This window comes from Marmota monax, unplaced genomic scaffold (genome assembly GCF_021218885.2).
Source record: "Marmota monax isolate L192 unplaced genomic scaffold, Marmota_monax_Labrador192_F-V1.1 WCK01_AAM20220418_F8-fsc00005, whole genome shotgun sequence".
Taxonomy (NCBI): domain Eukaryota; kingdom Metazoa; phylum Chordata; class Mammalia; order Rodentia; family Sciuridae; genus Marmota; species Marmota monax.
In genome coordinates, this window is record NW_026692254.1 from 6,279,634 (window position 1) to 6,302,626 (window position 22,993).

General features: G+C 37.2%; 1 protein-coding gene across 9 annotated transcripts in view; it reads right to left on the reverse strand.

The window, feature by feature from the left end:
- Ralgapa2 (Ral GTPase activating protein catalytic subunit alpha 2) overlaps positions 1-22,993 on the reverse strand; it is a 334,911-nt gene that overhangs the window by 237,004 nt on the left and 74,914 nt on the right. For all 9 annotated transcript variants that reach the window (XR_009226010.1, XR_009226009.1, XR_009226008.1 and 6 more), the window contains 5 exons: positions 21,577-21,620; positions 19,291-19,468; positions 18,339-18,454; positions 16,047-16,185; positions 14,019-14,218 (listed from right to left, as the gene is read on the reverse strand). Coding sequence is in view for 6 of the 9 variants with exons in the window: in XM_046435038.1 (XP_046290994.1) it covers positions 14,019-14,218; positions 16,047-16,185; positions 18,339-18,454; positions 19,291-19,468; positions 21,577-21,620 (677 nt within the window). In the remaining 3 variants the exon portion in view is untranslated. The remainder of the gene's footprint in view (positions 1-14,018; positions 14,219-16,046; positions 16,186-18,338; positions 18,455-19,290; positions 19,469-21,576; positions 21,621-22,993) is intronic.

Consider the following 22,993-nt stretch of genomic DNA (forward strand, 5'->3'; position numbering starts at 1 on the left):
AACAAATACATGTAAAAATTCCTGTAGACTTGTCAGTTTGTGGGACTCACTTTTTCTAACTGCTTATTCCATGAAATACAATTTCATGAAATCCACAGCCCATAGGTCATCATGAAGGGCTGGCTCAGAATTAGTAAAAGTGGTATTTTAATGAAAGAAAAGAACTCATATAAGTAAATATGATCAACTGCCTTGCCATATCAAACTTTCTTTTTTATTCCCTGATAGGCTTTTTAGGCTTTAATGTTTAACTACTGTGTATCTAGAACTGATACAAAGCAGTGTTGCTGAAATTTTGCCTGATTTGGTGATTTTTAAAAATCACCAGTACTGGGATCCAACATGGCGGTGGGCGCGGAGAGATCAAGTCTCTGACCTCTTCAGCTGCGCGGGCATTGGGAGTCGTAAACCGTCTAAATGCTGTTTGCTCAGGATCACTAGGCAATGCTGAGCTGACGTGGATCTGGGGCGAATAGTCTGGGCCTCTCAGAACACACACCGAGCCCGGATCGGCTGAATTCAAGCTCCCGTTCGCCTGCTTCTCGCAGACAAACTGCTGTGACTCAGCACTAAACGATCCCGCTGAAACAACTGGTCGGCCCTTCTGCACCTACGGAGGTATATGCCAACTGAGCCTTCATAGGCAGTGGCCACAGGGTTGAAACGGGGCTTGGGAGAGCCAGTCAGGACCCACCCGTTGCATTGGTCACCCGGCAAAGGGAGACGAACTGTCGCCATTTGCATGGGATACCACCATGGCAGAGAACTGACGTCACCAGAATGCGGCGGAGGAGATAACTTCATTGAAACCAGCGGCGACAGGTGTGTAACCCCCTAGCCTTCCCTCTCCACACAGCGGGGAAACCTTAAGGGCCCCTCCCAGCTCTCCCATGAGCGCGATAGCCAGACTGAGGGAATCAGGAGTGGCGCGGGACCCACGGCGCGGAACTCCTGGCTACCGCTCCCGCCAGTGCTGACAACTGAGGTCTCTTGCACCAGCTACCGGGGGCGTGGCTACCGGAGGGCAAGCAAATTTCGCTGAGCGTTCTCAGCCCCAAGCTCTACAAACTTAGGGTCTAAGGGAATGGCAAACAGGGAGAGTGAGCCCAGTCGTTCATGAAAACAGGGCTCCCAGGAGCAGCAGACCTGGCGTGTAGCCAGTATTGTGGTGAGCATCACTGGTGAGGGGGCCTGGCTTGAGGAAAACTGGGGAAGTGACTAGACACAAGAGAAGGCCCTAGGCACTCAGGATTGGAGACCCGCCCAGTCTGGGAGGAGGAGCTGCTGCACAGTGATTGGGTCCCGTGTATTGAGAGGAGAAGCTTGGCCCGGTGGGCACAGCTCCACCTCCTGGAATAGAAGTTAATCAAACTCTAAGACTGCATTTATTAATTTTTTTTAATTTGGGTTTTTTTTCATTTTCATTTTTTTTGTTGTTGTTTTTAAATTTTTTTTAAAATTTTAATTTTTATTTATTTTATTATTTTTTTAATTTTTTTTTCTTTTTTTCTTTTCTATTTTTTTCTTATGTCTTTTCAATTTTCTTATTCCCCCTTCCTTGAATTCTACCTGCTTACTCTCATTCTCTTTAGTGACTTCTTCCCTTCCCTTCTAATACCTTTCCTCCCAAGCATCAAATAAATTTATAGGAGTAAACAGCAACTCAGAGTCAAACAGAACAAGAAGTAACATGAGCAGCATGAAAAAGCAAGGAAGAAAAGGAGTACAAACAATGCAGGACAGCCTAAATATTCAGGAGGACCTAGAGTCATCAGAAAAATGGTCATATGAAGAACTCAAGGAATACCTTAGATGGAATGGAACCTTAAAGAGGATATAAGACAGAAAATTCAAACAGTGAAAGAACACATTGAAATGGAATTACATAAACAGATAAAAGAAGAAGTTAAGCATCTTTATCAGGAGATAGAGATTACAAAAAAATTCAAACAATAATTCTAGAAATGAAGGAAACTATAAACCAAATTAAAAACTCAATTGAGAGTATCACTAACAGAGTGGAGCAAGTAGAAGCCAGAAAGTCAGATAATGAAGACAAGATAATCATCTTGAAAAGAGTCTAGCCAACTCAGAAAGACTGATAAAAAATCATGAGAAAAACATCCAAGAGATATGGGATAACATAAAAAAACGAAACTTAAGAGTCATCGGGATAGAGGAAGGTATAGAGATTCAAACCAAGGGAATGAGTAACCTGCTGAATGAAATAATTACAGAAAACTTTCCAGAAATAAAAAAGGAAATGGATATACAAATTGTAGATGCATACAGGACACCGAGCATACAAAATCACAGTAGACCAACGCCAAGACACATTGTTATGAAGATATCCAATATACAGAACAAAGAGAAAATATTAAAAGCTACAAGAGAAAGGAGGCAGATTACATTCAGGGGTAAACCAATAAGGTTAACAACGGATTTTTCATCACACACGCTGAAAGCGAGAAGATCCTGGAACAACGTATTTCAAACACTGAAAGACAATGGATGCCAACCAAGAATTCTGTATCCAGCAAAATTAAGCTTCAGGTACGACAACAAAATAAAAATCTTTCATGATAAACAAAAGTTAAAAGAATTTGCAGCCAGAAAACCAGCATTGCAAAGCATCTTGAGCAAAACACTACATGAGGAAGAAATGAAAAACAATAACCAAAACCATCAGTGGGCAGTGCCTCAGTAAAGACAGAGGGCGGGGGGAAAGCTAATCATGGAGAAACAAAACTAAATTAAAAAAAAAAGATAAATAATCAAACATGGCTGGAAGTACAAACCATATATCAATAGTAACTCTAAACGTTAATGGCTTAAACTCTCCAATAAAGCGACATAGGCTGGTAACACGGATTAAAAAAACAAATCCAACAATATGCTGCCTCCAGGAGACATATATGATTGGAAAAGACATACACAGTCTGAAGGTGAAAGGTTGGGAAAAAATATACCACGCACATGGTCCTCGTAAGCAAGCAGGGGTGGCCATCCTCATATCGAATAAAATCGACTTCAAGACTAAGTTAATCAAAAGGGATAAGGAAGGACATTATATACTGTTAAAAGGAACCATTCACCAACAAGACATAACAATTATCAATATTTATGCACCAAATAATGGTGCTGCGATGTTCATAAAACAAATTCTCCTCAAGTTCAAGAATCAAATAGACCACAACACAATAATTATGAGTGACTTCAACACACCTCTCTCACCATTGGACAGATCCTCCAAACAAAAGTTGAATAAAGAAATTATAGAACTCAATATCACAATCAATAACCTAGACTTAACTGACATATATAGAATATATCAACCATCATCAAGTGGATATACTTTTTTCTCAGCAGCACATAGATCCTTCTCAAAAATAGACCATATATTATGCCATAGGGCAACCCTCAGTAAATATAAAGGGGTGGAGATTATACCATGCAATTTATCTGATCATAATGGAATGAAACTGGAAATCAATGATAAAAGAAGGAAGGAAAAATCCTACATCACATGGAAAATGAACAATATGTTACTGAATGATCAATGGGTTACAGAAGACATAAAGGAGGAAATCAAAAAATTCTTAGAGATAAATGAAAATACAGACACAACATATCGGAATCTATGGGACACAATGAAAGCAGTTTTAAGAGGGAAATTCATCACCTGGAGGTCATTCCTCAAAAAAAGAAAAACCAACAAATAAATGAGTTACACTTCATCTCAAAGCCCTAGAAAAGGAAGAGCAAAACAACAGCAAATGTAGCAGAAGGCAAGAAATAATTAAAATCAGAGCGGAAATCAACGAAATTGAAACAAAAGAAACTATTGAAAAAATTAACAAAACTAAAAGTTGGTTCTTTGAAAAAATAAATAAGATCGACAGACCCTTAGCCATGCTAACGAAGAGAAGAAGAGAGAGAACTCAAATCACTAACATACGGGATGAAAAAGGCAATATCACAACAGACACTACAGAAATACAGAAGACAATTAGAAATTATTTTGAAAACCTATATTCCAATAAAATAGAAGATAGTGAAGACATCGATAAATTCCTTAAGTCATATGATTTGCCCAGACTGAGTCAGGAGGATACTCACAACTTAAACAGACCAATAACAATAGATGAAATAGAAGAAGCAATCAAAAGACTTCCAACCAAGAAAAGCCCAGGACCGGATGGGTATACAGCGGAGTTTTACAAAACCTTTAAGGAAGAATTAATACCAATACTTTTCAAGTTATTTCAGGAAATAGAAAAAGAGGGAGCTCTGCCAAATTCATTCTATGAGGCCAACATCACCCTGATTCCGAAACCAGACAAAGACACCTCAAAGAAAGAAAACTACAGACCAATATCTTTGATGAACCTAGATGCAAAAATCCTCAATAAAATTCTGGCGAATCGGATACAAAGGCACATCAAAAAAATTGTGCACCATGATCAAGTAGGATTCATCCCTGGGATGCAAGGATGGTTCAATATACGGAAATCAATAAATGTTATTCACCACATCAATAGACTTAAAGATAAGAACCATATGATCATCTCGATAGACGCAGAAAAAGCATTCGACAAAGTACAGCATCCCTTTATGTTCAAAACATTAGAAAAACTAGGGATAACAGGAACTTACCTCAACATTGTAAAAGCTATCTATGCTAAGCCCCAGGCTAGCATCATTCTCAATGGAGAAAAATTGAAGACATTGCCCCTAAAATCTGGAACAAGACAGGGATGCCCTCTATCACCACTTCTATTCAATATAGTTCTCGAAACACTGGCCAGAGCAATTAGACGAAAGAAATTAAAGGCATAAAAATAGGAAAAGAAGAACTTAAACTATCACTATTTGCGAATGACATGATTCTATACCTAGAATACCCAAAAGGGTATACAAAAAAACTACTATAACTAATAAATGAATTCAGCAAAGTGGCAGGATATAAAATCAACACGCATAAATCAAAGGCATTTCTGTATATCAGCGACAAAACTTCTGAAACGGAAATGAGGAAAAACACTCCATTCACAATATCCTCAAAAAAAATAAAATACTTGGGAATCAACCTAACAAAAGAGGTGAAAGATTTATACAATGAAAACTACAGAACCCTAAAGAGAGAAGTAGAAGAAGATCTTAGAAGATGGAAAAATGTACCCTGTTCATGGATAGGCAGAACTAACATCATCAAAATGGCGATATTACCAAAAGTTCTCTATAGGTTTAATGCAATGCCAATCAAAATCTCAATGGCATTTCTTGTAGAAATAGAGAAAGCAATCATGAAATTCATATGGAAAAATAAAAGACCCAGAATAGCAAAAGCAATTCTAAGCAGGAAGTGTGAATCAGGTGGTATAGCAATACCAGATTTCAAATTATATTACAGAGCAATAGTAACAAAAACAGCATGGTACTGGTACCAAAACAGGCGGGTGGACCAATGGTACAGAATAGAGGACACAGAGACTAATCCTCAAAGTTACAACTATCTTATATTTGATAAAGGGGCTAAAAGCATGCAATGGAGGAAGGATAGCATCTTCAACAAATGGTGCTGGGAAATCTGGAAATCCATATGCAACAAAATGAAACTGAATCCCCTCCTCTCACCATGCACAAAAGTTAACTCAAAATGGATCAAGGAGCTTGATATCAAATCAGAGACTCTGCGTCTGATAGAACAAAAAGTTGGCTCCAATCTACATATTGTGGGGTCGGGCTCCAAAATCCTTAATAGGACACCCATAGCACAAGAGTTAATAACAAGAATCAACAAACGGGACTTACTCAAACTAAAAAGTTTTTTCTCAGCAAGAGAAACAATAAAAGAGGTAAATAGGGAGCCTACATCATGGGAACAAATTTTTACTCCTCACACTTCAGATAGAGCCCTAATATCCAGAGTATACAAAGAACTCAAAAAAATTAGACAATAAGTTAACAAATAACCCAATCAACAAATGGGCCAAGGACCTGAACAGACACTTCTCAGAGGAGGACATACAATCAATCAACAAGTACATGAAAAAATGCTCACCATCTCTAGCAGTCAGAGAAATGCAAATCAAAACCACCCTAAGATATCATCTCACTCCAGTAAGATTGGCAGCCATTCTGAAGTCAAACAACAACAAGTGCTGGCGAGGATGTGGGGAAAAGGGTACTCTTGTACACTGCTGGTGGGACTGCAAATTGGTGCGGCCAATTTGGAAAGCAGTATGGAGATTCCTGGGAAAGCTGGGAATGGAACCACCATTTGACCCAGCTATTGCCCTTCTAGGACTATTACCTGAAGACCTTAAAAGAGCGTACTACAGAGATACTGCCACATCGATGTTCATAGCAGCACAATTCACAATTGTAGACTGTGGAACCAACCCCGATGCCCTTCAATAGATGAATGGATAAAAAAAAATGTGGCATTTATATACCATGGAGTATTACGCAGAACTAAAAAATGACAAAATCTAGGAATTTGCAGGGAAATGGATGGCACTAGAGCAGATTATGCTAAGTGAAGCTAGCCAATCCCTAAGAAACAAATGCCAAAAGTCTTCTTTGATACAATGAGAGCAACTAAGAACAGAGCAGGGAGGAAGAGCAGGAGGATAAGATTAACATTAAACAGAGACATGAGGTGGGAGGGAAAGGGAGAGAAAAGGGAAATTGCACGCAAATGGAGAGAGACCCTCATTGTTATACAAAATTACATATAAGAGGTTGTGAGGGGAATGGGAAAATAAACAAGGAGAGAAATGAATTACAGTAGATGGGGTAGAGAGAGAAGATGGGAGGGGAGGGGAGGGGAGGGGGGATAGTTGAGGATAGGAAAGGTAGCAAAATACAACAGTCACTAATATGGCATTATGTAAAAATGTGGATGTGTAACCGATGTGATTCTGCAATGTGTATTTGGGGTAAAAATGGGAGTTCATAACCCACTTGAATCTAATGTATGAAATATGATATGTCAAGAGCTCTGTAATGTTTTGAACAAACAATAAAAAAAATCACCAGTACTTCTATCTCAAATAAAAATGAATTGCTAAGAAATTAATAATACTTCACTAAAAAAATTCAGCTGAAATGATGCACCAAGAACATTCAGATTTGAAAAATAGGTTTACTGTTACTACAACATATTAAGGAGTATACTAGTGACTGCATTTTTGCTCTCAGAGGAATGATGCCGCTAAACAAGAAAATTTGTTAAACCATATTTACCTAGAAGTAACTTAGTGAAGTCTAGAAGGTACACTGATTCCTTCCCTCCCTGGTAAAAAATGCTGTCAAATGTATTAGTTGTAGATCAAGAGAAAAGTATTCTCATAACTTTGGGGGAAAAAAAAAGAACACCTCATATATCACCTTTAACAAAGTGGCAAAAACATGAACTATTTTGAAGCGGTACTTAAAAATACTGTTTTTAAGGTCTTTTTTTTTCCAAAGCAAGGATTTATTTATTTTAAGTAATTTTTTTATTTATATATGGCATTGCAATGTATTATAATTCTTACTACACATATAGAGCACAATTTTTTATATCTCTGGTTGTATACAAAGTATATTCACACCAATTCGTGTCTTCATACAAGTACTTTGGATAATGATATCCATCACATTTCACCATCATTTCTAACCCCATGCCCACTCCCTTCCCCTCCCACCCCTCTTCCCTATCTAGAGTTCATCTATTATTCCCATGTTCCCCCTCACTACCTCACTATGAAACAGCCTTCTTATATCAGAGAAAACATTCAGCATTTTTTTGAGGGGGGGATTGGCTAACTTCATTTAGCATTATCTTCTCTAAACTCCAACCATTACCTGCAAATGCCATGATTTTATTCTCTTTTTTTGCTGAGTAATATTCAATGTATATATGCCACATTTTTTTTTATCCATTCAACTACTGAAGGGCATCTAGGTTGGTTCCACAGTTTAGCTATTGTGAATTGTGCTGCTATAAACATTGATAGGGCTGTGTCCCCGTAGTATGCTGTTTCTAAGTCCTTTGGGTATAGACCAAGGAGAGGGATAGCTGAGTCAAATGGTGGTTCCATTCCCAATTTTCCAAGAAATCTCCATACCGTTTTCCATATTGGCTGCACCAATTTGCAGTCCCAGCAGTGGTGTATGAGTATACCTTTTTCCCCACATCCTTGCCAACACTTACTGTTGTTTGTTGTTGAAAAAAATGATGAACATTTTTTTCATATATTTGTTAACTGATTGTATATCATCTTCTGAGAAGTTTCTGTTCAGTCAGGTCTTTGGCCCATTAATTGATTGGGTTATTTGGTTTTTTTGGTGCTTAGCTTTTTGAGTTCTTTATATACCTTAAAGATTAGTGTTCTATCTGATGTGAAAGAGGTAAAAATTTGCTCCCAATATGTTGCTATCTATTCACCTCACAGATTTTTTTTTCTTTTGCTGAGAAGAAACATTTTAGGTTGAGTCCATCCCATTTATTGATTCTTGATTTTAATTCTTGCAGCAAAGGAGTCTTACTAAGGAACCTTGGGCCTCACTCACATGATGGAGATTAGGGCCTGCTTTTTCTTCTCTTAGACACAGGGTCTCTGGTTTAATTCCTAGGTCCTTGATCCATTTTGAGTTGAGTTTTGTGCATGGTGAGAGATAGGGGTTTAATTTCATTTTGTTGCCTATGGATTTCCAGTTTTCCTAGCACCATTTGTTGAAGAAGCTATATTTTCTACAATGTGAGTTTTTGGCGCCTTTGTCTAATATAAGATAATTGTAATTATGTGGGTTAGTCTCTGTGTCCTCTATTCTATACCATTAGTCTACAAGTCTGTTTTGGTGCCAACACCATGCTGTTTTTGTTACTATTGCCCTGTAGTATAGTTTAAATTCTGGTATAGTGATGCCACCTGCTTCTCTCTTCCTGCTAAGGATTGCTCAATAGATGCAGAAAAAAACATTTGACAAAATACAGCACCCCTTCATGTTCAAAACACTAGAAAAATTAGGGAAAACAGGAACATATCTCAACATTATAAAGGCTATCTATGCTAAGCCCTGGCCAACATCATTCTAAATGTAGAAAAATTGAAGGCATTCCCTCTAAAAACTGGAACAAGACAGGGATGTATTTTTTCACCATTTCTATTTAACATAGTTCTTGAAACACTGGCCAGAGCAATTAGACAGACGAAAGAAATTAAAGGAATACACCTACACCGAGGAAAAGAAGAATTCAAATTGGCACTATTTGCTGATGATATGATTCTATACCTAGAAAACCTTAAAAGTTCTACCAGAAAACTTCTAGAACTAGTAAATGAATTCAGCAAAGTAGCAGGATATATAATCAACACCCATAAATCAAATGCATTTCTGTTAATCAGTGACAAATCCTCAGAAATGGAAACGAGGAAAACCACCCCATTTACAATAGCATCAAAAAAAGTAAAATACTTGGGATTCCACAAAAGAGGTGAAAGATCTATATAATGAAAATTACAGCACCCTAAAGAAAGAAATCAAGGAAAACCTTAAAAGATAAAAAGATCTACCTTGCTCTTGGATAAGCAGAATTAATATTATCAAAATGACCATACTACCAAAACAACTATAAAAATGTAATGAAATTCTGTTCCAAATCCCAATGACATTCCTCATAGAAATAGAAAAAGCAGTCATGAAATTTTGAAGGTCTTTTAAAAGAGCAGTATACTGTTTGAAATGAGGTTTTCAATCACCAGAGAAAAATGCTCAAAAGATGGGTAAAACTAGTATCAAGTTTTAAATTCCAAACAAAAACTTCAGGAGATAAGTACAATGTGCTTTACTTCGGCAACCTTATTTCTAGGGTTTAGTATTACATTGTTTAAACTGCTGTTTTTTCTCCTATACAATGTAAATGAAAAGTGGAAATCAACAGACATGTGGGATGAGGTGGGAAACAAAACTGCAGGGCAGAGAAGGGAATACAGGAGACAACTGACGTGGGCTTAATAACATTTGCCCCCCTCCCAAAGATATCCATTTCTCAATCCTTAGAATCTGTGACTGTAGGACCTTATATGGTAAAAAGGATCTAGTGACTAAATTAAGAAGGTAGGGATTAGGAAATTATTTTGGATATCCAAATTGCCCTGATGGAATCAAAGGTCCTTATAAGAGGGAGGCAAGAGGACCAGAGACAAAGGAGGTATTGTGATGATAAAAATGGAGGGAGGAAAAGTGATATGATGCACTTTTCCTTGTGTGCCAAGAAATGCAGCAGCTTCTAGAAAAAAGGACAGGGCAAGAAAACAAGAATCTTCCAAAGAGCTCCAAAAGAAACAAAGGCCTTAAAATGCCTGGCACCGGTTTTGAATTTCAGATTTCCAGAACTATAAAATAATAAAACTGTATTATTCCAAACCATTAAACTTGTGGTAGTTTGCTACAATGGCAATAGAAAACTAATGTAACAGCTTAGTGTAAGGAAGAGTGATGGTCTCTGTTAGGTGGGTGGCAGCGACTTGGTGCCGACTTAGTGGTGACTTAGTGGCAACTTAGAACAAAGCAGCCCATGCCAGAAAAGAACATCAATCAGATGCCGGCGGAAACGCCTGTCAATCAGCCAGATCTCCTGACTAACGCCTGTCAATCCTTCCCTGTCAATCAGCCAGACCTCCTGACTAACGCCTGTCAATCAACAGGACCCCCTGGCCAATCCTGGAGTTCAGCCAACTCCCCTGACCAACTCCAAGGGGGCAAGGGGCCCTAGAAACACCTTTTCCTGTCCTAAGCCCTTCCCTTCCTACTGTAAGCCCCATAAAAGTCCAGTCCTGTTGAGCTTCCATGCGGTTTCTCCTCAGACCCTTCCCCTGTCCCCTCTGTGGGTCTGATCGAGTTCCGCCCGGGAGTGATATCTCAATAAAGCCTCCCTGCCTGATCTGGCAGTCTCTTCCTGTGATTCAACTATCAACACGGTATGGTGGCAAGGGGGACATGGGGTCTATTTGCTGGCACCTATCCCACCTCCCGAACAGAGCCTCCAGGCTGTGTGTGTCTCCTTCCTTGCAGCCCAGAGACTCAAAGGAAGCTGAACCCAAAGTATCAAAAAGCATTAGTTTCATAGAAGCCAATCATGGCAATTCTTGGTCCATTTACTGAGCTGGATTTAATCCAATCAGCATTATTGTTACAGGGCAGGTAAATTAAAATGTTCCATCCAGACAAAAGAGAAAGACTATATATTCCTAGACTCCCTCTAAATATAACAGGAGAGTAGTGTCCCAGCTGCTGGCAACTGTCTTACAATCATGGGGGAAGCTATGGACAAAACAACTGGAGGGGAAAAGCAGAATGGAGAAGAGAATAACCACAGAGAATCAGTGAGAAAGTGTGAGTTAACTATATTCTATCAGTTTTACCATGCACTTCTTTTTAGTAGAATTAAAATGTTTCTTTTATGTTTAAGACAGTTGGGTTGGTAGTATCTTCTTTTGTCATTAGGAACCATCCAATTGATTCAGGAAGTCCAACTCTTAAGACACTTAAAAAAGCTAAATAATAAAAGTTAGATGACTTGCAATTGCAAGGAGACAACCAAGAAAAAAAAAATCTTGAAGCAGTGTTTAATTTGCTGTTCCTTCTATCTCCTTCCATACACATGTAGTTTTCAAGAATAAGCAAGTTATTTTGACTAAATACAGGTGATGGCTTTACAATCTTTTTAAGATGGAGAGAATAGATTTTTGAGATTTTTTAATCAGTGACAATCACATCATGTAAAACATACTAAAAAGTGCAACTGAGTTTTTAATATATAACTTCATACAGATTTTTGTTTCCTTATAAGTAAATAAAGATATCTCATCTTGGTTCAGAACTAATGGCATTTCCATGACTGCTGGTGAAATTCAGGGCCACTGAATTCCCTTTTTCTGCAAGCCGCACTTTCATCTCCTTTGTCCACTCTCAATTCTATTTGTCTTCATAGAGATATTGACTCATTTAAGAGGGTGTTGTCACTTAACAGTCTATTGCTTGGATTTGACTTTATTTTATCTTCAGACATATAAAGCTTTCTCTATTTTTAAAATAAATTCAAACTTGATTTCTTCTATAGCATCTAAGTCTTATTTCTATTTAAGGTAGTCTATTAGTCCCCAATTTTAAAAATTTCCATAGACTTTCTCTTAAATCCCTGGTTTAAGAGGATTGTTATTTGGCTTTTATTGTATACCTTTAATCAATCTGACATTTGCTTAGGTATGTCATAAGAGGCAAGGTTCTAAGCAATTACACTAACACCATATTTATTAAATATCTTCTTTGATCCTGACTGATCATCCTTTCGGTGACAGAGCAGAAGGAACATGGGTGTATTTCCAGCTTCCAGGGGTGCACATTTGATTAGATATTAGATACTAATCTCAGTTTCATTTTAAGTAACCTATGGTTTCCATTTGGAAATGTGTATAATTTTTCTTAATCCATGAAAGTCTGTTTTGTTAATTTTTCCTGGGACTCAAAAGTCCTTAGAGACATGTTGGAGACATGTCTTTGTTTTTTTCACCTCAAGTATACTTATTTGTTCAATTATTACTCCTCATTCTTTTCACCTTGTGCTACAATTTTTTAAGGTAGGTCTGGACCTTCCCTTGGGTTTTATTTATTCATTTCTGATTTCTGTCTAAAGTTTTACTCAATGTTATAAGACATTTCTTCAGAAAGCCAATTTTGTTCTTGGTAGTGATCATTTCCATTTTCATTTTATTCACTAAAATTTTAAATTGTGACTTTTTCAGTTTTTAAACTTTCTTTCAGCAAGCCTTTTGCTGTTCTTATTGTAACTGCTTCTCCCTTAGAGTCTTCTGACAATGAACTTCTCTCTAGCTTTTCAGTGAGTCCTCTTCAATGGAGCCACATGCTCTATTAGACTTCATGTCCTTTCATCAAGGCCCTAATGACCTACTAGCATATGAGCCACTTATTTGCCTGTCAAGCTTGTATGGTCCCAGATGAAGCCCAGGTTATACTTCTGGGAACTCCACAGCAGCAGCAAACCTAAAATTAGTGCACCACATTTACTGTCCTTGTTTTTGGGGACACTAAACAACAACACACACAAAACCATGACCCCCCTCAGCACATAGTCCCTAACCAACTTGCTGAGAGCCATAGCCAAGTAGGAACCATAGCATTTTTGGTTGAAAGGTGACCCTGCTGGATTAGGGTGGCTCCAGGTTTAGGGTGGATCCTGCTAGGAATAGGGCGCATCCTGCTGCCTCAGGCACCCACTCCTTGAGTTCCCGTTGAGTTCTCGTGGGGTTCTGAGAGAATTGGTACACAGAGCCCGGTGGAGGGAGTGTATTTTCCCCAGAACGTGCGTGTAGAGTGTCGGTGAGAGTTCTCGGGAATAAAGAGTTGCTGTTTGAATCTACAAGGCGGTGTGGTGGCTTGGTTATTTTGTGCCCAGACAGACTGCGGCACCACTCAGCCTGGAAAAGCCCCCATCTGTTTCTGACCAAGACCAAGAGAAAAAGCAGGCCTGACATTAGATCTTTTCAGAAAGCCTCAAGGAGAGGTAGTCTTCCCTTGTAGGCATCCTATTATAGCACAATAACCATCCTAGAATCCTAAGCTGCTCATTCATTCCCTCCCCTGATATGCAATGGGAACTTAATAGCATGAGCCATCTGCATATGTCCTGAGAGACTTCTAGGTGCTGGTGATTGATGAAAGCAGAATGGTCCACTGTACTCATACTCATCAGAGGTTACAGAAACTTGAGTAAAGGAGTAGGAATGAGGGAGAACCAGGAGAGTGTACACAACAGCCGTCTTCTTAGAATGCTTTCCTCGCCAGTGAAATTTCCTGTTATGGCAATTTCAATAGCATATAGTAAGTGTTTCTGACTCCCTTGGAAATCCTAACATTATAGACAGGGTGGGACAATAATCCAAAAACCTCCAAGAATTATAATTCTATTAATCAATTACTTTAGTTATGTATTTTGATTGGCATACCTGAATGATTTTCGGCAATACATCAACTCCATTTTTAGTGTTCTGTGTTGCAGTTAGATACTTTTTTTCCAAAAAGAATGTTACAACCCACTTAATAAAAACCACACGAGCTGCCATGTATGGAATTTTTGTACTGTAAATGCTTTCATTATCTCGAGTTGTAGTAATATACACTGGCTTTGGTCTTAAATGGGGGATGTCTGGAAGAAAAAAAAAAAGAACAGAGTATTGATTAGGTTAGTTATCTGTATAGCAACTAAGAATGAAGATGCAGAAATAGCACCTTTTCGTAGGCTCATTGCTAACTGTCTTGCAATCTGACCAAGAAGAGGTGACTGTTATTGTCTATATAGAGCTATGGAAAAATTAAGCTAATAGCTTTTTTAATAAATTTGAGAAATTATATGGGACTATAATATAATCTGGTCACATACCTAATTTAATCTCATTTTCTGACTGTAACATGTTAAAAGTATATAGGCACTTTAGAAAAACAATCTTTTTAAGTATTTTAATAGCCAACACAGCACTGACTAAACCTACTGAACTTAAGTTTTTCTACCCTTTTCCCTTTAGGTGAATCCAAGAAAACAGAATCCCTATAATATATTTGATGTCTAAGAATTCAGAACATTTCATCTTTGAGATATAAGATACCACATCTTCCAAAGAATTAATAAAGAGGTCCATTTCTCATTCTTTAAATTCCTTCATCAATATGAAAATCATATGGTACCAGATTTAATATATTACTTGCCATAAATTCAACTCTCTCTCTTAACTAATTTTTGTACTCCTGGAGTACCTGAACGAAGCAGAAAAGATATTTTCAATAAAAAATTTCAACCTAGTAATAGTAACAATGTACTATGAATATAAACTAAATTGAAGAATCAAGAAAATTTTTTAAAAATCCACACATAACATAGCTAACAAAATAGAACCCTAGTATGATTTAAAAGTCATTTTTATATCTTTCCAAATGTCCAAGCTCCAGCTACTCTCCCTGTGCCTGAGTGTGTGCACATGTAAGTGTGCAACCATATATGTGTATGTACACAGACAAAAATGCACAGCAAAGACAAATGAATTAGTTAGTCATGTCCCACAGTTGGAGTAATGCTCCTAATGACCTTTTCTCCTCCAAAGCTATCTTGAATATTCATGAACTAATTTAGCCTCAGATAATAAGAAGAAGATTTGTCCCCCCTTCCCCCACTTTCACTACTCTAAGGGATGCTTCTGTCCTGTGAATCCTCATTTTTTATGGAAGGAAAACTTTAGGTGCTAAATTAGAAATTGCCTTATGTTTCCTACCCCCGCAAACAAGGGACTTGCTATTCCTAGATTGTCCAATAATCCAAACATCTGTCCTCCATAAGCAACTGTCAGTAGTATCTGCTGGATAAAAGACCCAGTATAAAAGGGCATACTATGGGCAGCTGTGTGCTCTGGTCTGGCCTGTCTGGTCACTGAGCAAGTTCTAGGGTACCACAACCTACCACCCAGAAGGGGAGACTTTGGGAATGGAATTTTTACATTAAGAGATGGCAAATATAATTTACACAAAAAAATCATGATTTTTTTTCAAAGATAAAGATCTATTTAGGAAAGCACACATATATTTGAGGGAGAATACAGGCTGTTTCAAGGGAGAGACATCCCTTGGGGTAAAGTAAGAAACAATCAAGAAAGAATGCCAGCCATCTTGAGAGTAAGAAGCTTTGGGGATAAAGCAAGGAATACAAGGAAAAATGCAGGTTATCTTCAAAGGGTGAGACAGTTCGTGATGTGTTTTACATTATTTTTGAGTATAGGAGTCACGGTTCCCATTATTGCTAGGAGATGATGTATATCTTAGTATACGTAATTAAAATCACTTATTAGGAAACTTTAAACTTTGCACAATAAAGTTATCATTTAATATAAGAATACATTGATTACTTTAAAATATTAAAAAGTCACTATGAAAGAGACTGCACAGCTTTCCTATGAATGTTGCCTATATACAAGTCAAACAGTACTTACCAAGTACAGGTTTGTAGATATTTGTTAACTTAGTAAATGATGGAAATAAATGAGGAAGATAATACTTTCGAAACAATGTAAAAAGAAATTTAAAACCAGTATCCTGATTCTCTTTATTCTTCCACTCCAAGCTTGCAGCCTTTGGATAATATGTGAAAAAGAAAATAAGTATATTTACATTTCAAAATAACATATACAAAATGAAATGCTGTTTTAATTAAAATTCTTTTCATAAATTAAAAAGAGGACAAATAATATTGACAATCATGAAATAAAATTAAATATTAACAAAGTTCAAAAGATTAGGATCTTTGAAAAATAGGTATTAAGTGTTTTCAAACTTGCTCTGCTACATAATGTCCATATTTTTTCCATGTGTTCTTTGTAATGATTAAACATTCCTTGTATCTTTAAAAGATTTAGTCAGAAATAATCAGGTACTTTTTTCCTAACCTCATAAAAGGCCATTTACAATTACTTTATCCAATACTACCTAAACATAAAATCAACAATGAAAGGCAAAAATCTATGGAATCTTGGAAAGAATATTCTTATTTTAAAGGCAATTAACAGGCTAAGATAAATCAAGCCTGCCAGTCTAGCTATGGGTTAAGTATAAAGCTTTCACAGTGTTGAGGTAATATTATGAACCTTAAAAACCTAGCACAGTGAATGCACAGTGTGAGCACTAGAAAACAGTACAGTAACTGGCAGCACTGCCCCAGAAGCCTGGAGAACAGACTATCACAGAGGTGCAGTCACCACCATACTACTGAGGGAAAGATGACAGAGAGGGGGGTCTTTACAAGAATGAGCAGAGCAAATTATAAATCATAGAGGACCTATCACTGGTTCTTATTACTTGTTAGACCAAAACAGTGCTTACCAGCTTCCTTCATGACAATCCCACCTAGAAAATGACAATATCTGTGTGGTATCTGAAGTAAAGGGATGATTACTTTGGCTGCCTCTGGGGCAGAGGGGGTCAGTGTCCATAAACTGTCAGAAACTCTGCTCTGAAGAGTCACCCCAACAGACAGAAGGGAAGGGAAGGGAAGAGAAAGGTACAGTCACTCACATAAAACCCTACACACATAGTGGTTTCAATGTGTGCAGACAAACCTCTACCCTATATCTATGCCATACTCTTCTAGTTCTGGGGACTATGTGACTTATTTGAGATGTGTCACTAATGAGTGACACATCTAGAAGGAGAACCAAGACCCTCAAAACATCAAGTTTTAGATACCCTGTGCTGATTTCCAGGGCATACAGGATGCTCAAACACTTCTGAAAAGGCAGCATGTGAGTTCCTCGTAGAAGAGGCATGAGTTCAATGCACAGCTTCTATAAGATGATAGAATGACCTGATCAGGCTCTCAAGATTTTGAAGTCTTGGGTTTATGGTGCTGGCTAAATGAAATGGGAGTAGAGGTAGGGATCAGAATTTCCCAGCAAGACTGTACAATCAGAAAGGGCAGCCAAGAACTGAATTTTAAAGGATAGCAAAAACAAACAAACAACAACAAAAAAACAACTACCTAAAGAAAACTGGAAAGAAGTAGGGAGGGAAAAAAGGCCAGAAGAAAACATCGCAAGTATCACTAGGAGAGAAGCTCATGAAGAAGAGGTAGTCACTGACAAATCACCTCAAGAATGAGCAGAGCAAATTATGAACCACTAGACTCCATCCTGATCTGGGGCCTGGGCAGAAGACAGGCAATAGTAGGTGTCAAAGGAATGTTAGGCAAGAAAGAGGATGTGGCAAAGATGATGACTTCAACAAACCTGGCTCTGAAGCCCAGGAGGAACTCAGGAACATGAAAAGTGTTCACTGAGAAAAAATAATCTGTTTGGAAATACAGATCATGTGACACAAATCAGGTTTTAAAATAATAAGCTAATGATTTCAGTTCTATATTATATGGGTAAATCTAAAAAAAGGAGCATGTGAGGTGAATCAGGCTGTGCTAACAGCAGTATGAACTCATTGCATGTGTTTTTCTTCATATCTTCCAGTCTGCTCTGCCTACTCCTGGCCCATGGGTCAGCCTCTGGGCCTGCCTCCTCCTCCATTCTTTCATGCCAGCTTAGATATGAGGGGCAGGAAAGACATAAAGAAAGAAAAATTGTTTGAAGAGGTCACATAAAACAGTACAAATTCCTGGTCTTGCGGAAGTGACCTAACAACGGTACGTACTCAGTGTTTAGTGAAGTAGCATATAAAAATCACCCTTAAAAAAAAAAAAAAGAATAAGTGCAACACTGAAATAGCAACAATTTTTCTCTGACCTGAATAACCATATATTTCAACAGTATTTGAAGAAAAAAGCAGGTTTGGTCCTCAGCAATCTTCTCCCCTGATATGGCTGGCAGGAGTGGAGTGATTTCTTCTGGAAATATTTTTGCTGCAGGGTAGAAAATAATGAGACCTCTTTCACCAAAGTTAAATTTTAAATAGGGTTTTAAAAAATGCATTTTTTTAAACAACCTGATTCCTTCACATCTTACCTAAAGACAAAATTAAAAGCAATGCAAATGAAACACATGTATTTGTAGAAATGGATCTATCTAGCCATTGGAACTGCTTATACTGAACTCTAAGCCAATGTGGATCAAGGGCTTAGAACACAGGACAGATGTCCCAGAGCCAGCCACCTCTCCCACTGGACTATTCTTTCCCTTTCAAATTCTGTTTTCAATCAGCCCCAAATCATGCTAGTCATCAGGCAATAAAGTGATATGGAATAATAAATCAATGGCCCTAATAGGTGAGTTCCTTAAAAATTCAAAGGATATAAATGGTCTGATGAGGACACTGTCGTCCTTCTATAAATGCTACATGAAACTAAACAGCTGGAAAATCAAGATGAATGTCCACTAATGAAACGATAGTGATGACAACAATAGACAGTCATTTTGGAAGGTAGATTTAAATTGCATTAGCAGATACAAAAACACTGCAGATATACCATGTGTACCTACTTCCTGCTACTGCCAACATCTGTGCCTCCTTTCCATTCCTGTTTCCACCACTTCAGTAAGTTTCTCCTAGCATCATGTCATATAAATAGGCTCCAAATCTTTTGATTCTAATGTTTGTAAGAAACTAGTATGAATTACAGGGAATAATTCCTCTTGAGACCTCATCAGAACTTACACTAAAGAAAATGAAAAATCAAGAATTTCCTCAATTTAAGTGCCAGAGTAATTTCAGAGTGTAGAGTTTACTGACAGTGCTTACCATCAGCTACACTAGGGCTAGGATTGATGAGTGTCTCTAGTGTGCAGGGCCCCCGGGATGATAAGACCGCTGGAAAACCAGGCACGAGGCATGCAAAAATCAGCACCTGTTCTTCTGCGCAGTTTGTCTGAAGTGCTTGAAGCCACAAAAGAAACAACCTGATTCCTTCACATCTTATCTAAAGACAAAATTAAAAGCAATGAAAATGAAACACATGTATCTGTAGAAATGCATCCAATATAGCACCATTCTTAAAGAAAAACTAGAAGTTAAAAGGCACTGTTAAAGTTCTGCACCAAGTTCGTCACTAAATAGAAAGTAAGCAAGGATGCTACAATACAGCACCAAGATTAAGAGTTTAGGTTCTGGGGCCAGAGGGCCTGGGTTCAAATTTAGCCTCTTCCAGTTTCTAGCTGTGACCTGTAGGAAACCATTTAACTTTTCATGTCTTATTCTCCCCATCTGTAAAATAGGGAGGACAATAGTTTTTGCCACAAAGGACTGTTATAAGGATTAAGTGAGTTAACATATGTAAGGCACAAAAGGGGGTCCTGGCTCCCAGTTAGCACTATTTATTTCCTATTAACAGTATTTCATAATGTAAGGCCACAGTGTTCATACCATCAAATCTTGATTATCCAGAAAACCAGTGAAAAAGATAATCTTTCTCCAAATTTATACTGTGCTTTTAACAGAATTTTGTAATGTCAATATAATATGCACCTGTTTATAATGTTCTTAAAAATCATGAATACTAGGAGCTAAATGAAACTGAAGACCTGGCTCAACCAGACAGGGCAGACCTCCAGCTACACTGCCTCAAGTCCATACTCTATTCTAAACTCTTCACTGTGCTCTGAATGGTCAGCATTCCCTGGTAGAAAAAAAAAAAAAATCAAGATAGGTAAGTAGACATGTACTTTTTCTTCTTCTACACTTCCAACTTCATCATATCCCTAGAATTAAAAAAGGCATCCCTCCTTTTCTGCATTCCTAAGTGGTTGAAAAAGATGATGTCAATAAAAGAAGATAAATAAGCAAATGAGAATGAAATGTGTCAGATGCAACTGAAAGATGTAATGAGCTCCAAATACAGGCAATTGGAGTGGCTGCCTGATCTCCTTTCAATTAACTCAAGGTAAGACTGGTCCCTCCAAATCGAGAGTGTTGCAAGCCAAACACGAAACTCCACAGGAAAACCAAAAAGTGGAGGAGACACACACACACACACACACACACACACACACACACACACAAGAGAGAGAGAGAGAGAGAGAGAGAGAGAGAGAGGGAGAGAGGGAGAGAGGAGAGAGAAGAGAGAAGAGAGAAAGATTCACCAATTTCCAAGAGAAGTCAAAATACACCAAGACAGATACCCTAGCTGGCAACAGTACTACCACATTAACTGAGGGGATTTACAGCATACTTCCAAACATACCCCTGGACTCCACCACTGCTCTGCTCAAACCTCCATGTCTTTCCATACTATTCCTCCTTTCCTCTAGCAGGTAAAATGAGGGGTAATGTTGAATACATATTATTCAGCCATCAAGCAAAAATGATGCAGCTCTACACACACCTAATCAAATAATATTTAACATGAGGAAAGTTTCTGTGAAATTCTATAAGTCTCCAATTTTTCATGTTAACTATAGTTAACTATATTTAATTATAGTTAACTATATTTCCTTAAAAATGTGGGGGTGGGAATATGGAAATCACAGTGAGGTTAAGAATAGATTGTTTCTGTTTTTCAACATATAAGAGGAAAGTCAATATATCAAGTTTTAAGTGTCTGTGGTTGTTTAAACTGGTATACAAACAAAAATGTAGTACCTTATTAAAGACATGAACATATCTACAAGTGAAAAATTCACCAGTCTCACTGCCTTCTGCCACTCATGTTTTGGGGTCATCTTATCCCAGCATCAAATAGTCTATGTCATTATAAATAATACATTTTTATTTTAAAATAATCCAACTTTAACTTAAATTACAAGATCACCAACTGCAAATAGATGAAAAAATATTCAAGAGTGAGGCTCTCTGCTGTTTTTTCCTCCCACAATAGTTCTACTTAAAATGTCCTTCACAATGTAAGTGACAAGGTTAAGAACAAAAACCTTTCTAAACAATATTTGTCATATACTTTCTCAATTAAAAATAAAAACTAAGAAAGTGGTTTATAAAGATCTTTCATTTTCAAAATGGCCTTTGTTACTTTGTGGCATTAATAAACTTAAGAGTAATAAAAAATGCCATTATATTTTCATCTAAAATAAATACCTTAATAGAATTTCCGGTGTGTAGAAGCTTCTTTAAAGTTGAGCCTGAAAGTTTAAAACAATGAATTAGAAATAGAGTATATAAATAAATGTTTAAGATCTATTTTTTTTAAATAAGTTTTAGAAATAAAAGTACTTTGTGATAAAAGGGTATATTTTCCTAAAAGTAAAAGGAAGAAGGACACCCTTGAGAAGCAAAGCAATGTCACAAAAGGAAAAAGTTGTTGAGGTAAAAGTACTTTAAGTACGTTCCTCTTCAAAATTCTTTAAAAATAGTCAAAATGATTGATATTGAGGTAACCCAAATACCCATAGTATAATATGTACAAATATCTTTGTCATACATAAACTGATTTTTTTTTTAATTTTAGAGGTAAAAATAACGTCAAACTACTGCTCACAAAACACTTTTACAAGATTACTTTACAAATATGCAGGATGCCATGTCTCTCTCCTGGCAATGAAGACCACATTTATGAGGTTCAGTCCCTCAATAAATCCTCTAGCAGAGCACTTAGGTCACTGGCAAGGAGGTGGAATTAAGATTTACTCAGAACTACACCAGTCAACAGCTAAAACTTTCACGCTGCAGTCCAGCATTCCGAGAAAAGTCTCTCAATGGAAACATACAACTGAGTATTCTATAAATGCACTCATGCCCCCAGGATGGACATGGTATGGAAACCCCATCTAAATGCCTCTAAAATAGAATCAAAAAAGAAGGGTATTTTCAAAATAGAAATATAACGGAAGTCTCAGGCAGGAGAACATTTCATTTGATCAATTTGCATATATTAAAAAAATTACTTAGATCTCCCTATTGAATAGTTTTGTGCAATATTTTAAAATCAGATATCCATTCATATTTATTTTATTTAATGTATATCAAAAAGATGAACCACCATGAAATAGAGTCAATGTCTTAAGGATTAATACAAGCCAAATTTCTGTGGATATTGGATACATAGATATGTCTGATCACTAAATGGAATTCAGTAGTCAGGACAAAACCACAGGCAATCTGAAGGAACCTTTAATAATTGCTATACTGTCACTATAACATCTAATACTGGGGCCCTCATCTATTTTATGTGTCTCCCTAGCCCTACTAGTTGCCACTTTATTGACTCATGTGAATAACTGAAAGAATACATAAATGAATAAATAAAATTTAATTAATGGGATTGATTGTATGAATTTTGAACTTCTATTGGCTAACTTTATATTATTATATTTTAATTAGTGAATTATAATTATATAAAAGTCCTACCCTCCCTTGCCCTCTTTCATTTCCTCTAGTACTGGTTTTCCTTCTATTTATTTATAGCTCTTTTTCAAATTGGTTTTATAGATAGACATAAAGGTGAAATTCACTGTGGTATATTCATATATATACATAGCATAATTTGGTTGATTTC